Consider the following 13,377-nt stretch of genomic DNA (forward strand, 5'->3'; position numbering starts at 1 on the left):
TTGGATGCTTAGGACACATTCATGGACTAAAATGTCGGCAACCCTGCTGGTAAGCTCCCTCTTATCAAACAGTTCGTGGTAACGAACTGTAAGTAAGGAGCAACCCGGCTCAATGGTAACCGAAACTCTAGAAAACGGGTTTTTGATACCAAAAGATACATCAAAAGAATCAGATTTCAATGCTGATTTCAAATATATAACTTTCATCAAATTTAGTGCTACCCATCAAAAGTTACGCGCCTGAGAAAATTTGGCTGATTTTCAAAAAAAGGGGGAAAGAACCCCTAAAAGTTATAGAGCCTTAATGAAAATCACACCATCATATTCTGCGTATTAGAGAACCTTACTGTAGAGTTTTCAAGCTCATATCCACAAAAATGTGGAATTTTGCATTTTTTTTTGCCAGAAGAAAGATCACGGATGCTTTTTTTTTTTTTTTTTTTTTTTTTTTTTTTTTTCAGAGTGATCGTATCGACCCAGTGGTCCTAGAATATCGTGGAACGGAAATTGGAACGGAAATTAAAAGTTTTAGTGCTCTTTTTAAGTGAACAAAAAAATGGAGGGCAACTAGGCCCCCTCCCACGCTTATTTTTCCCCAAAGTCACCTGATCAAAATTTTGAGATGGCCATTTTGTTCAGCATGGTCAAAAATATGATAAATATGTCTTTTAGGATGACTTAATTCCCCGAAGGCCCCAGGGGGAGGGCTAAAAGTTATGAACTTTACCCAATGTTAACATATAGTATTGGTTATTGGGAAGTATACAGAAGTTTTCAGGAGGGTTTTTTTCTGGTAATGGGAGGGAAGGGTGGGTCAGGGGTTATGTTTTAGGATCTGTCCATGAAGGAAGTTTTCATGGGGGAAGGAAAATTGCCATGAAGGGGGCGCCCGACTTGCCAGCATTATTTATTGGTTATTGGGAAGTATACAGACATTTTCAGGAAGGCTTTTTTTCTGGAGGGGGGGGCTAGAGAAGCGGGTTACTCTGGAGAATCTTTCCGTGGAGGATGTTTCTTTGGGGTAAGGGACATTTCTATGAAGGAGGCGCTGGATTTCCAAGCATTATTTAAAAAACGATCAGAAATTAAATAAAAAAAAAAAAGTTTTTTCAACTGAAAGTAAGGAGCACCATTAAAACTTAAAACGAACAGAAATTATTACGTATGTGAGGGGGTTCTCCCCCAATTAAATACCTCGCTCTTTACGCTACCGTTTTTTTTTAGTGCTTTCAAAAGAGCTATCTATTCTAATTCAACGGCCTTTGTGATTCAGGGGTTTGTGAATCAATTTTTTTTTTTACTTTTAACGCAAAGAGCGTTATATTGACTTAGGTGATAACCCCCTCATATACGTAATAACGTATATGTAATAAAAAAAAAACAAGCGACGCGGCTAACTAGTAATCGAAACTTTTAAAAATGAAATTTTAATGTCAATAAATGTATCAAAAGAATGTGTTCATAACGTTGATCCTAAATATATAAATTTTATTAAGTTTAGTATTACTCATCAACGGCAACGAGCCTCAGAAAATTTACTCGATTTTTTAAAGAGGAGGGAAATATCCCCTACAAGTGAAAGAATTTTAATGAAAATCACAACGTCAGTTCAGCGCATCAGAAAACCCTATTGCATAGGCTTCAAGCTCATATCTGCAAAAATCTGCAACTTTGTATTTTTTGCCAGAAGAAAAATATACGAATATAGAAGTTAGTTACGTAAGTTAATTTGTAAAGATATCCATTTAGCAAAAGAAGAGTAAAATTCTTATGCAAATTTTGTTTACTTATTCAATGACGGTGAGCCAAAATAAAAGCTGCATTAACTAAAAAACGATCAGAAATTAAATTAAAAAAAAAACAAGTTTTTTAAACTGAAAGTAAGGAGCGACATTAAAACTTAAAACGAACAGAAATTATTCCGTATATGAAAGGGGCAGTCCCCTCCTCAAGGCCTCGCTCTTTACGCTAAAGTCTGACTCTGTCTGACAAATATATTTTTTAAAACAATAAAAAACTGTAGCGTAAAGAGCGAGGCTTTGAGGAGCGGATCGCCCCTTTCATATACGGAATAATTTCTTTTCGTTTTAAGCTTTATTGTCGCTCCTTATTTCAGTTTAAAAAATATGTTTTTTTTTATTTAATCGGTCATAGAGACAGGGTACCTTATTGCATAAACCAGGCATATCAGCAGGATTTTTTGGGGGGCGGGGGAATACGTCAGAAAAGTAATTTTTTTATATCCATGGCATTTTAAGAGAATATGCCTCGATGGATTGGCTCTGTTTAGTGTGCAAAAATGTTCTTTATGATTTTACAAATAGATGATGCAGTGTAAATACGAGGAATGATCAACCGATATCGAGTGCTAAAGGGAGATTCGTTGCAATTCTTCTGCTTAACCACTTGGTAGAGGTGTTTTCCAGTGAACCAGTTACATTATTTAAATCTATTAGTATTTCCTTGTAATCTCTCTTTACAAACCCCGTTATATCGACTATCACCTAATATTTTTGCCTACGCAAAAATCTGTTTCAATAACCATGGAAAGACTGTGAAGATACAACAATGCAAAACTTCAGTAACATTTTTAGTTAAATCATGAGTTTTGCTCTATCAACTGGTTCTGTTTAGACTGTGAACAGTTCATAAATGAATTTATATGTACCAAATATGCGGCATTTGCAACACTCTAAATCCCATAAAGTGGTGTTTACACCTCTTTATGTTGTTTTAACCACTGGTCCAGGCAGTTTCCGTTCAAATGTAAAATCGGTGCTTAGCTGGAATAACTTACAGCTAAGCAGGGCCGTATCCAGGATTTTTTCGGGGGGAGGGGGTTGTAAAAGGATTTTTTAGGGGGTTCACAAAAACTTCAAAAAAAGCAAAAAAATGTGTATATTCATTTTTGTTACGTTTTTACGAGTCGGACAAACATTTCCGAGGGGAGGGGGTTCAAACCCCTTATCCTCCTCCCCGTCCCTTGATACGGCCTTGCAGCTAAGCATCGAGATTTAGGATCTGGAGCTCTGTACCCAAGATTTTAGACTCTACCAATTAGGAAGCTTTTTTTGTCACTATAATTATCATTTGCGCTCAAGAGGGGCGTTCACGTGTATGTTTGGCTGGACTTCTATGCTTAAGCAAGTACACGACCAAGCATGCGTGTCTACGCATGGAAGTCTGGACTTGCATTTTAACGCCGCTTAAGAGAAGATGCATTGTGTATAGCTCCTTTGAATTTCAGGTTTTGCTAGATGCTGAATTTTCAAACAGTTCGTGGTAACGAACTGTAAGTAAGGAGCGACCCGGCTCAATGGTAACCGAAACTGTAGAAAACGGGATTTTGATACCAATAGATACATCAAAAGAATCAAATTTTAATGCTGATTTCAAATATATAAGTTTCATACCCATTAATGGTCCTACCCATTAAAAGTTACGCGCCTGAGAAAATTTGGCTGATTTTGGAAAAAAGGGGGAAAGACCCCTTAAAAGTTATAGAACCTTAATGAAAATCACACAATCACATTCATCGTATAAGTGAACCCTACTGTAGAGGTTTCAAGCTCCTATCAACAAAAATGTGGAATTTGGCATTTTTTGCAAGGAGAACGATCACGGATGCGTGTTTATTTGTTTTTTTTTTTCTTTGTTTTTTTTTTTCCAGGGTGTAATCTTATCGATCCAGTGGTCCTAGAATATCGCGGGAGGGCTCATTAGAACGGAAATTAAAAGTTCTAATGCCCTTTTTAAGTGAACAAAAAAATGGAGGGCAACTAGGCCCCTCCCACGCTCATTTGTTTCCCAAAGTCACCCGATCAAAATTTTGAGATAGCCATTTTGTTCAGCATGGTCGAAAATATGATAACTATGTCTTTTAGGATGATTTAATCCCCCGAAGTCCCCGGGGGAGGGCTGAAAGTTATGAACTTTACCCAATGTTAACATATAGTATTGGTTATTGGGAAGTATACAGACGTTTTCAGGGGGGATTTTTTTCTGGTAGTTGGGGGGGGGGTAATGTGGGAGGATCTTTCCATGAAGGAAGTTTTCATGGGGAAAGGGATATTGCTATGAAGGGGTGCCGGATTTCCCAGCATTATTTAAAAAAAAGATCAGAAATTAAATATAAAAATATAAAAATAAAAAGTTTAAATATAAAAGTTTTTCAACTGAAAGTAAGGAGCAACATCGAAACTTAAAACGAACAGAAAATAATACGCATATGATTCGGTTCACCCCCTAGTCAATACCTCGCACTTTATGCTAAAGATTTTTTAGTACTTTCATATGAGCTATTTATTCTAATTAACGGCCTTTGTGATTAAGGGGTCATTTTTAAAGAATTGGAACAAAATTGGAACTTTTGCGTAAAGAGCAAGGTATTGACTAGGGGACAAACCCTCTAAATATACGTAAGTTACGTATATTTATTACTAATAAAAACGTTCGTAAATAAAATTAAACAAGTTTCGAGAAAGCCATTTAACCAAATAAAAGTAAAATTAATATGCAAATTTTGTTTTAATTATTCATGTACGGTGAACCAAAATCAAAACCTGCATTAATTCAAAAACGTTCAAAATTAAATTAAAAAAAACAAGCTTTTTTAACTGAAAGTAAGGAACGACGTTAAAACTTAAAACGAACAGAAATTATTCCGTATATGAAAAATGCTGTCTCCTCCTCAACGCCTGGCTCTTTATAGTAAAGTTTTTTATTGTTTAAAAAAATAGAGTTGTGAGACCAAGTCAAACTTTAGCGTAAAGAGCGAGGCGTTGAGGAGGGGACAGCCCCTTTCATATACGGAATAATTTCTGCTCGTTTTAAGTTTTAACGTCGTTCCTTACTTTCAGTTAAAAAAAAACTGTTTTTTTTATTTAATCATGTTTTTAGATGTGCATCTAGATTCTCATTCTATATGCTGCATGGTTTGGAGAAACCCGGTTTCTTCTTTTTTCTGTCATCCTGTCAGATTCAGTTCGAGCAGATACCTTCCTTATTTTTTGCTACTTTGACTATATTTTTAATACAACATGGTCTAATCTTTTTTTCTTTTTTTGGTGCTATCAGGATTGTTAAGCCGTGTGAACGATTTTGTACAGTATATGACTAGTAAGTAGTGGTCCGTTACCCGGTAGCCAATAACGTTTTAGATATTATAGCAATTGTTATTTAAATATTTATTACAACTGTATTCGCTTATGTTGTTGTTGTTGTCAGGGACCAAAACAATTTAAACCATGAGTTTTTGCTTTAGTTCTATCGCATTGCAGATTATTTTTTATTGAAATATCTAGTTTCTTTTGAAAAATGTATGTCGTTCTAAATCGCCATACGCTACACTGTAACTAAGGACATATCCACGATTTAATCAAGGGCATATCCGCGATTTTTTTTGGAGGGGGGGATGGTTATAAAAAAACTTAAAAAACGATCAAAATTTGTTTTATGCATATTTGTTACATTTTTACGTGTCGGACATGTTGGGGGGGGAGGGGTTGAACCCGGTACCCTCCCCCACCCCCTGAATACAACCGTGTCTGTACTTGAAGCTAATAGTTTTAATTCCTATTTTTCCATGTTAAATCGCCTAAGATCCGACTCTTTAAGTTTCCCATTCTCTGGATTAAAATTAAAAGTTTCGTCCAGTAGACATTGTTTGAAGTTATCACAGCCACATTATGACTCACTCAATTACGGCATTTTCGGTTAAGAAACAAGAAGTGTCGTCGTTATGAACTTCTTGGTGTATTTCTAAGAAACAAGTACCAAAGCCGTCCCCCTTTTATGTATTGTCTTTGTGAAACTGCTCAAGCACAGCCTTGTTGACCAGGAAAGATTGAAATTAGCCCTTTGTGAATTGAAAATAGATCGTTTTTGTTTTTATTTGTTAAAAAATATCGTTTTGTTTTTGTTTTTATTTCTCTCCTAAGAGGAGTTTAAATCGCAAATAAAATCTACGCTAGTAAAAAGGGCTGTAAAAAGCTGTAAAAAGGGAGAATGTTTTAGACTGAATAGATGGGGTGGACCGAAAGTATCCAACGACTGAAGAAATTTAGTTAGACGTGAAAATATCCTGCCAGGACGAATTTTTGGTCGGATTAAGTTTTTAAACTAAATTTAATTAAAATTTTAAAACAAATCTAAATCAGAATTCGGAAAAAAATTTATTTAGCCTAGCATTTAATTACTTTCAGCATGTATTTTGGCGCCCTGAATTTTAATAATCTAGACGATTTGTGTAAATGAGGAATTTCTATTGTTTATGAAATCAATATAAATGTAAAGTAGTTTTCTTTTTTAACTAGAAATACTTTAGATTTTTCTTAACAATAGTACAAAATCGAGCAGTCATGTTTTAGTCTCTGAGCATTTTGTTAGAATCTTCCAGGCAAAGAGAAAAAATATATGTTCCATTATCAGCTGTGCAAGGTTTTCCGTGAGAAATTTGTGTTTGGTTTGAAATTTCAGCTTAAGTTGTCAAGGCATTTTTTGTTGTGAAATGCAAATTTTAGATATTTATTCAGTATCTCACCAGCTCATAGAGGAAGATTGAGAGATTTAGAAATGCACTAGAAAATGCTAAACAATTTTTGGATATTACAGAAATGCTCATTATGCATACGCCTTACTAAACTTTGTAAAAATAATTTTATGTGCCTAGGATGTATTCACATATTCCTTTTATACGATGTATTTATTTTACAGTATTCATGTATATTAATAATTAAAAAGTTGTTAAGAATTATTTATAAATACTTTAAAAGAGTATTTAAAAAATTTTACGTCGCTGGTCTTCCTCCCGATAATAATCATTTTAAGAAGCCCTTACAATCTACTACTACAACTAACAACTCAGTGTATCATCAAGCCGCCGGAGGCCAACACAGCTATGCACGCTACTCCTCCATCCCGTTCTATTCAAAGTGCATACTCCCTCTTTACATCCTGCTCAGAGGTTTGATTTTCCATTAAGTCCTTCTGTGTGACCTCCTCCCACTCTTTTTTGAGATGACCTGGTATTTGTTTGGCCCTAGATGGTTGCCCGAAAAGGACGATCTTTGGCAATCTATCATCCTTCATCCCCAGAACGTGTCCTAGCCATCTCAATCTTTTTCTCATTATAGCCCTAGAAAGCGGGATATAACCATATTTTTTGTACAAATTATTGTTTGAAATACGGTCGTCAGATGAGTACCCGAAAGAATCCATAGACAATACCTCTGGGAAACAGATCCCTTTCACCAAAAATCTCTTACAATCGATTCATCTTTTCCCGTTCTTTGGGGTGTCAGTTGGTTCTTTCTACGATGAAATCGTACAAAGTTCATCTTAGTTCTTGGACACAGATTTTTTAAGTGATATATTTCATTAATCTGTGTTAAATTTTTATTGACCATTTTTATGCTTGATTGATTTTAACTTTTGTCGTGTTCTCTCGTTTGTTTCTTGTTTTACCTTTTTTTATTAGACATATGAAGCGAATTCGACTCTCTTAGAGTTTGTGATAGGCTTCTGAAAATAAATATTATCTTATCTTATCTAAATGGTCAAGTAATACTCTTTCACCCCGGAAGACTTAATAAGCCACATCTATTTTCATTTCTCTCTAAGAAGAAGTTCAAACTGTCTTTTAAGTCTCCGAGAAGATATGTATAGAGGTCTGGGACTGAAATCTGAAATTCAAAGCCCTCACTAAAGAGGCTTGTCATTGAAATGCCAAGTGCTCGAGGCTAAGTGCGAGTTCCGCTCTTAGATAGGATTATGTTGCCCGAGTTAGTCTTGTATGACGAAGAGACTTTGTCAGATTCGAGGCTGAAGATCTTTTGGAAATCCGGTAATTCAAATAAATCTCTTCTCTTTTAATTAAGTTTCAGACTGGATTTACTTGTGTTACTCTTGTCAGCCAGGCGGAGAAGACAAAGCTTAGGCCCTCTCTAGAAACGCTTTTCATCCAACAGCCAAGTCTTGGCAGAAATCAAACATTCAAAGTTATTACCAGGGCTTTATATCAGGTTATTAACCCAGCAGCTGATATTGCCAGTAGTCAGTGTAAAATTCGGACGTGTATTTTTCAAGTTGTTCAGCTGCGTAAAGAAAAAAAAACAACTACATGAAAATAAATGTAAAGATTTGAGATTTTGTGTTTCCAGGCCTCAATAGCTTTAGACCTTTGCTGCATATCATAATAATTCTTGGGACTATCAGGCTATCTTGAAGTCTGCTATACAGAAATGCATTGAAGAAATTTTGCATAAATTATGGATTTAAGGGTTTTCACTGTCTGTTGACAATATTTTATTGCTAATTCAGCTTAAGCCATCACTAAGAAAAATGTCATTAAGTCGAGAAGTCCTTTGAAAGTTAATTAAAAAAAGAAAGAAAAACCGTTCTAAAGTAACAGAGCAAACACTGTTGGCATACTCGTGTTACTCTTGTCAGCCAGGCGTGGAAGAAAAATCTCAGGCACTGACCATAAACGCTTTCGGTTAAACAGATTCCCATATAATATCTGAATTTCTGATGCCAGGTGAGGCTAAAAACACCTGGTCCTGTAGCAAGAACAAGAAGGGGAAAACAGTACGAATATAGCACGTTCCTTCACTTCCTGGCTCATTGGAATGATTGGGAAGAATAATTTGATTTGAACCATATATTCGAAACCCTCCCAGTTCCATTTTAGCCAGAATAATATATAGGTAAAGATGATTTATTGACACCTACTCACGGGAAAGGCTACAAGAGGAGAATCTATCGGGACAGGTCTAAATAACCCTATGGAAAACTGATCATTAATAAAATATATTATATAACCCTATGGTTCAATATTGAGACCCATCTTTTTTGTATTGTCAATTTACGTGGAAATAGATGGCAGCGCTAGCGAATAATCCAAAAACGTCAGAAAGAAGGTCTTCACGACAACTCGGTAGTCTGAATTCACAATTCAAAAAAGTTTAGATATAATGTAGTCTGATCATATATGTGGGATACGGAAAGCTGATGGAAATGAAGACTGAAATAACAAAATAAACTACGATACAGAAGATCAAATAAAACGCTGAATTTGATACCGTGGCCATTTTTTGGTTAATTATCCTCATTTATGCCCATGCTCCTTGTAATTTATACAAATATAATTTTCAACACCTCACTGATTTGACATAAATGACTTCCGTTTTATGTATTACAACTTTTCCAGGAGGGACGACTCGGTGATAAGGTTGGAACTGTTGGTGTTTTGGTAACTGTTCTTTGTCATTGATTGTTTTAAATCTTCTTTCCATTGTTTCATTGAAACACAACTTTTCGTCGATCAGCAACCGCACCTTCTCCGTCTTTCAAAGATAGAATTTATTATAGCAATGATGTCAACAGCCTGGTGAAAGAAGAGAACGGCTTTAAAGGAACAAGCTTGGAGGACGTATGGGACTTGAGTCAAGTTCCATCATCCTTTATAATTGCGGGCAATTAGTATTGTCTGGAAAATTATGTATTTGGAAAATGGTGATACTCATTGCATTTTGAACCAAGAGATGTCAAATAGGAAGATTTTGAGGGTTTTTTCAGACTTGATCATCATCTTTGGCCATTTATCTTGGCTTAAGAAAAAGAAGGTCCTCAAACGAGGTGGGAAGAGGTCATAAGAAAAAATTGATTAATTTGAAACTTCATGGGAGGGATTATAGAGCGAAGCTTTGTATAGATTGGCGTGGACAAAAGGCGTTCGCAACTCTGTCGGCCCTAGGTGACTTGTTGGTGCAATGAGTAGTTTTATAGTATTAATACCTGTAGATCATCATTACAGTAGAGAAACAGTAATATATAAAGTGTTTCACCCAAAGTGGGGAAAATAGTCATAAGGTTTAGTGATTTGGATATTTAACCTGTTGCTATGTTACCAAGCCCTTCTGTGCAGTATCTTTAACTTAAAATACCAAGCGTCGTACCTTAAAATGCAGTGCATTTCTTGCGTCTTGCATTTTTCATCATTTCACAGAAGAACGAAAATATGGTCTCTTAGCGAGTAACTTTGCTTTTTGCGAGAACATTTTGTCTTCGAGATTTTAAGTCCCGAAAATTAATTATTTATTAATTATTTAAAAACTAGCACATAGCTCAATAGCATGGATTCAATTTGTTAGTTCTTGCATAAAATTGTATAATAGTCTTTGGCTTCTGAGACTAAAACCTTTTTGTCCCAATGTCGTCTCGCCTAAACCTTTCGAGTTGACCAGCATTTGAAAATATTACTACTAGATAAACACCTCCCAAACGAATGTTAGGAACGATAAAAAAGTCACTGTTTTATTTATGTTGCCCTTTATCCGCTCTCTTATTTTGGGTACAGCTATTTGCAGCTTATATGCGTATAATAGTTTTAAGTATTGTAAATAGTCTTTTTGGAACGATTGTTGAAGGGGGGGAGGGGATAACTCACCTGGCTAATTGTGCTTATGTTAGTGATTAGTGTGTAATTGACTAACTTAAATCTTTTGCCTTTTTCAATGGCAGTCAGGTCTACCTTGTATTCAATCAGGGCCGTATCCAGGATCTTTGTTTGGAGGTGGGTTAAAAATAAAATAAAAAAAACACAAAAAATTTGTTTATATGAATGTTTGTTATGTTTTTACGAGTTTGACAAACATTTGGGGGGGTAACCCCCCCCCCTTCCCCTGGATACGGCCTTGTGTTCAATATAGCTAATTGTGGTCGGTTACAACTGATTTTTGTCACTAACCATTTTCTTTCCCAGAGGATGATTTTCATTGTCTGTCAGTGATGGAAAACAAATGCAATAAGGTTTTTGCATTATTTTACGATTTTAAATCAGCTATATTTATTCTTTTTAACATATCCAAAGACAAAAGAAAACTTAATATAGTTGATAATGTCTGCTGTGGAAATATAACCAGACAAGTAATTGATTTTCCTTTTCCCTTTCAGGATCGCCTATTATAATAGAGAAACCAAGGGATCAGTACGTGAAGAATGGTGGAACTGTGTTGTTTTTCTGTAAAGCAACTGGTCATCCATCACCGGAAATTATCTGGAGAAAAATCGGAGATAAATCTCCTAAAAAGGTTCGTATCTTTATTTCTATCTTTTAAAAGAACTTAAGCATAATAGCTAAACCACACTCATCGATTTATTATTCTATCCCTCTCCAAATTTAGGCAAATTTAGGCAGTCAAATTTAGGCAGTATGTAAGTGTTTCTGTCGGAGAAAATAAATTCCTTTCTTTGTTCAATATGGTTCTATTCTACTTTTTAAAATAATGTAGATGTATAATAGCAAAATTCTTGCTCACACATTTAATTTATATTTTTTTTTAATTGCGCGAAGTATATATAATATAAAACTAAGGTAATGTGTTGAAGCTTATTAATTCAAATTGAATTCAAAACAATTTTATTAAAATCAACACAACTGAATATGACAACACGTCGCACTGAAGCAGAAAAAATGCTTGAAAAAAGGCCTGGTTAAGTGTCATTCATGTCAATAAATCTTAACAAATTCAAAAAAGAGGAGGTAGCAAAAATAATAATAATGAAAAAAGTGAAACAAAGAAAAATAGAATATATTAAAAAAAAAAAGTCAAGTGATAAAAGCTAAATAGAAATCACAACAAAACACAGGTTTTCGCATATATTTCCTGATAAAATATCGAGAAATCAGAGTGGAAGGATCCTATCTGATTTCCTCTCTCTCTTAGCCTTAATTCTCACTGTTTCTTTCCCTTCTTTTCTCGATTTTTGTCTCTCGCTTTCTCTCTCTTCTTCTATTTACTCCCTCTCTTCCTAGAAGTTCCAAACTGTAAGCACCTTCGTATCAAAGCAAATCGTTTAAGCTTTCGCGTAAAAACTGAATAATTATAAAAAAAAAAAAAAAACAGAAAAAACTATGAACTAAACCTGCGTGCCTTTTTTTGTAAATTGCATCGTAGAAGTGGTGTCATTTTAGGTATTGAAGTTACTTTCCATTGCCGTCTGAAGGGGGATGTGAGCGCTAAAGTTTAAAGAATTTGGTAGAGTTTTAGACTACTTAAAATTTGCTCCGGGATAATTACTTGATTTAGCTCGTACTTATCCAGTTTCTGGCATGTAAAGCTTTCCACTGTTGAATTCCAATCCTATTTTACTTCAAAGTTTGAATGCTTACAACTTTTGATTGGAGCATTTTCAAAAAAAAAAAAAAAAAAAAAAAAAAAAAAAAAAAAATGGTTCTGTTAGACAAAAGGAAAATTGATTTTCCTGTACATTACAAACGTGTATCATTGAAGGAGTGCTGTCATTTGGCATTTAGCCAAAATCCACCCCGTGTCTCCTGAACCGGGATAGTGTGCTCCTAAAAGCTATGCAATCGTCTATCATACTATGGCATATTGCCGCTGTCAGTCCTAAAGGCCGTATCTGACAACTTCGCACATCTGAGGTGTGTGCAAAACATTGTGTGCTAATTTGTTCCCAATGGCTCCAAAGGGCTGCTAAACAGTCGATGCTATAATCTCCACTATAGCATATTGTCGCAGTCAGGCCTAACGGGCGCATCTGACAATTTCACAATTCTCATATATTTGCCCAAAACCGTTTATTAAGCTGTTCTCAAAGGGATGAGCATAAGAGCAATGTAGGTGCAATCATGCGTTGAACTACCTAATCTATACTGTCCTGCTGATTCTCTCTGTGCGAATGGGATACCTTTAGTCTCTATGAATAGGATACCTAAAAGGTTTTCGGAAATAGATTTCCTCTTTTGGCATGATAGTGGCGAAAGTGAAATGTAAATTTATGATGGAATGCTAAGATTTTTAGGTACAGAGCGTTCAGACTTGACGATGGACGTCTTGTAGGCAGTATATTGAAGTTTTCTCCGTCATTTAAGGAACCTTATTTGAATTATCAGTATTTACAATTTTTCCAAAATGGACACTTACCTTATTCGACAGACGTGAAACGTTTTAAACTGTTTGTTGTCTAAAGGCTTTAAAAAATTTCTGGGTTCGGGAACTGTTCCCCCTCGCACCACAATCCAATCAGGAGTCGCTATCCAAGGGAGCTGCGCCAGATGGTCTCTGTAATGACTCCCACTCATTGCAAAAAGAAAAGCTATAAGATTTTTTTTTTACCATCTTGCATTTTTAATGTTAACGTTTAATTTTGGTCATTACTTACCTTCAGTATATTAACCTTCTGAACTTATTGCGCATCATTGAGTTTATTATATTTTTAGCAGTATTTTCAAAAAATTTGACTGACTTCTTTTGTTCTGTTTTTATTTATTTATTAAAATTAGAATACTCTCTTTGGTTTATAAAGACACATTAACATATAGGGCTGAAACACTGGTAACCAGCCTAAAAGAAA

The 13,377-nt window shown here is 35.2% G+C and overlaps 1 protein-coding gene across 1 annotated transcript in view; it reads left to right on the forward strand.

Annotated features, from left to right (window-relative positions):
* The window catches only part of LOC148947084 (roundabout homolog 2-like), a 150,849-nt gene that overhangs the window by 136,121 nt on the left and 1,351 nt on the right, over window positions 1-13,377 (forward strand). The window contains exons 4-5 of the mRNA XM_089096507.1: window positions 5,077-5,118; window positions 10,954-11,090. Coding sequence (XP_088952633.1) covers window positions 5,077-5,118; window positions 10,954-11,090 — 179 coding nt within the window. The remainder of the gene's footprint in view (window positions 1-5,076; window positions 5,119-10,953; window positions 11,091-13,377) is intronic.

This window comes from Artemia sp. Qi Xiang Cuo, chromosome 11 (assembly GCF_049724085.1).
Source record: "Artemia sp. Qi Xiang Cuo chromosome 11, ASM4972408v1, whole genome shotgun sequence".
Taxonomy (NCBI): domain Eukaryota; kingdom Metazoa; phylum Arthropoda; class Branchiopoda; order Anostraca; family Artemiidae; genus Artemia; species Artemia sp. Qi Xiang Cuo.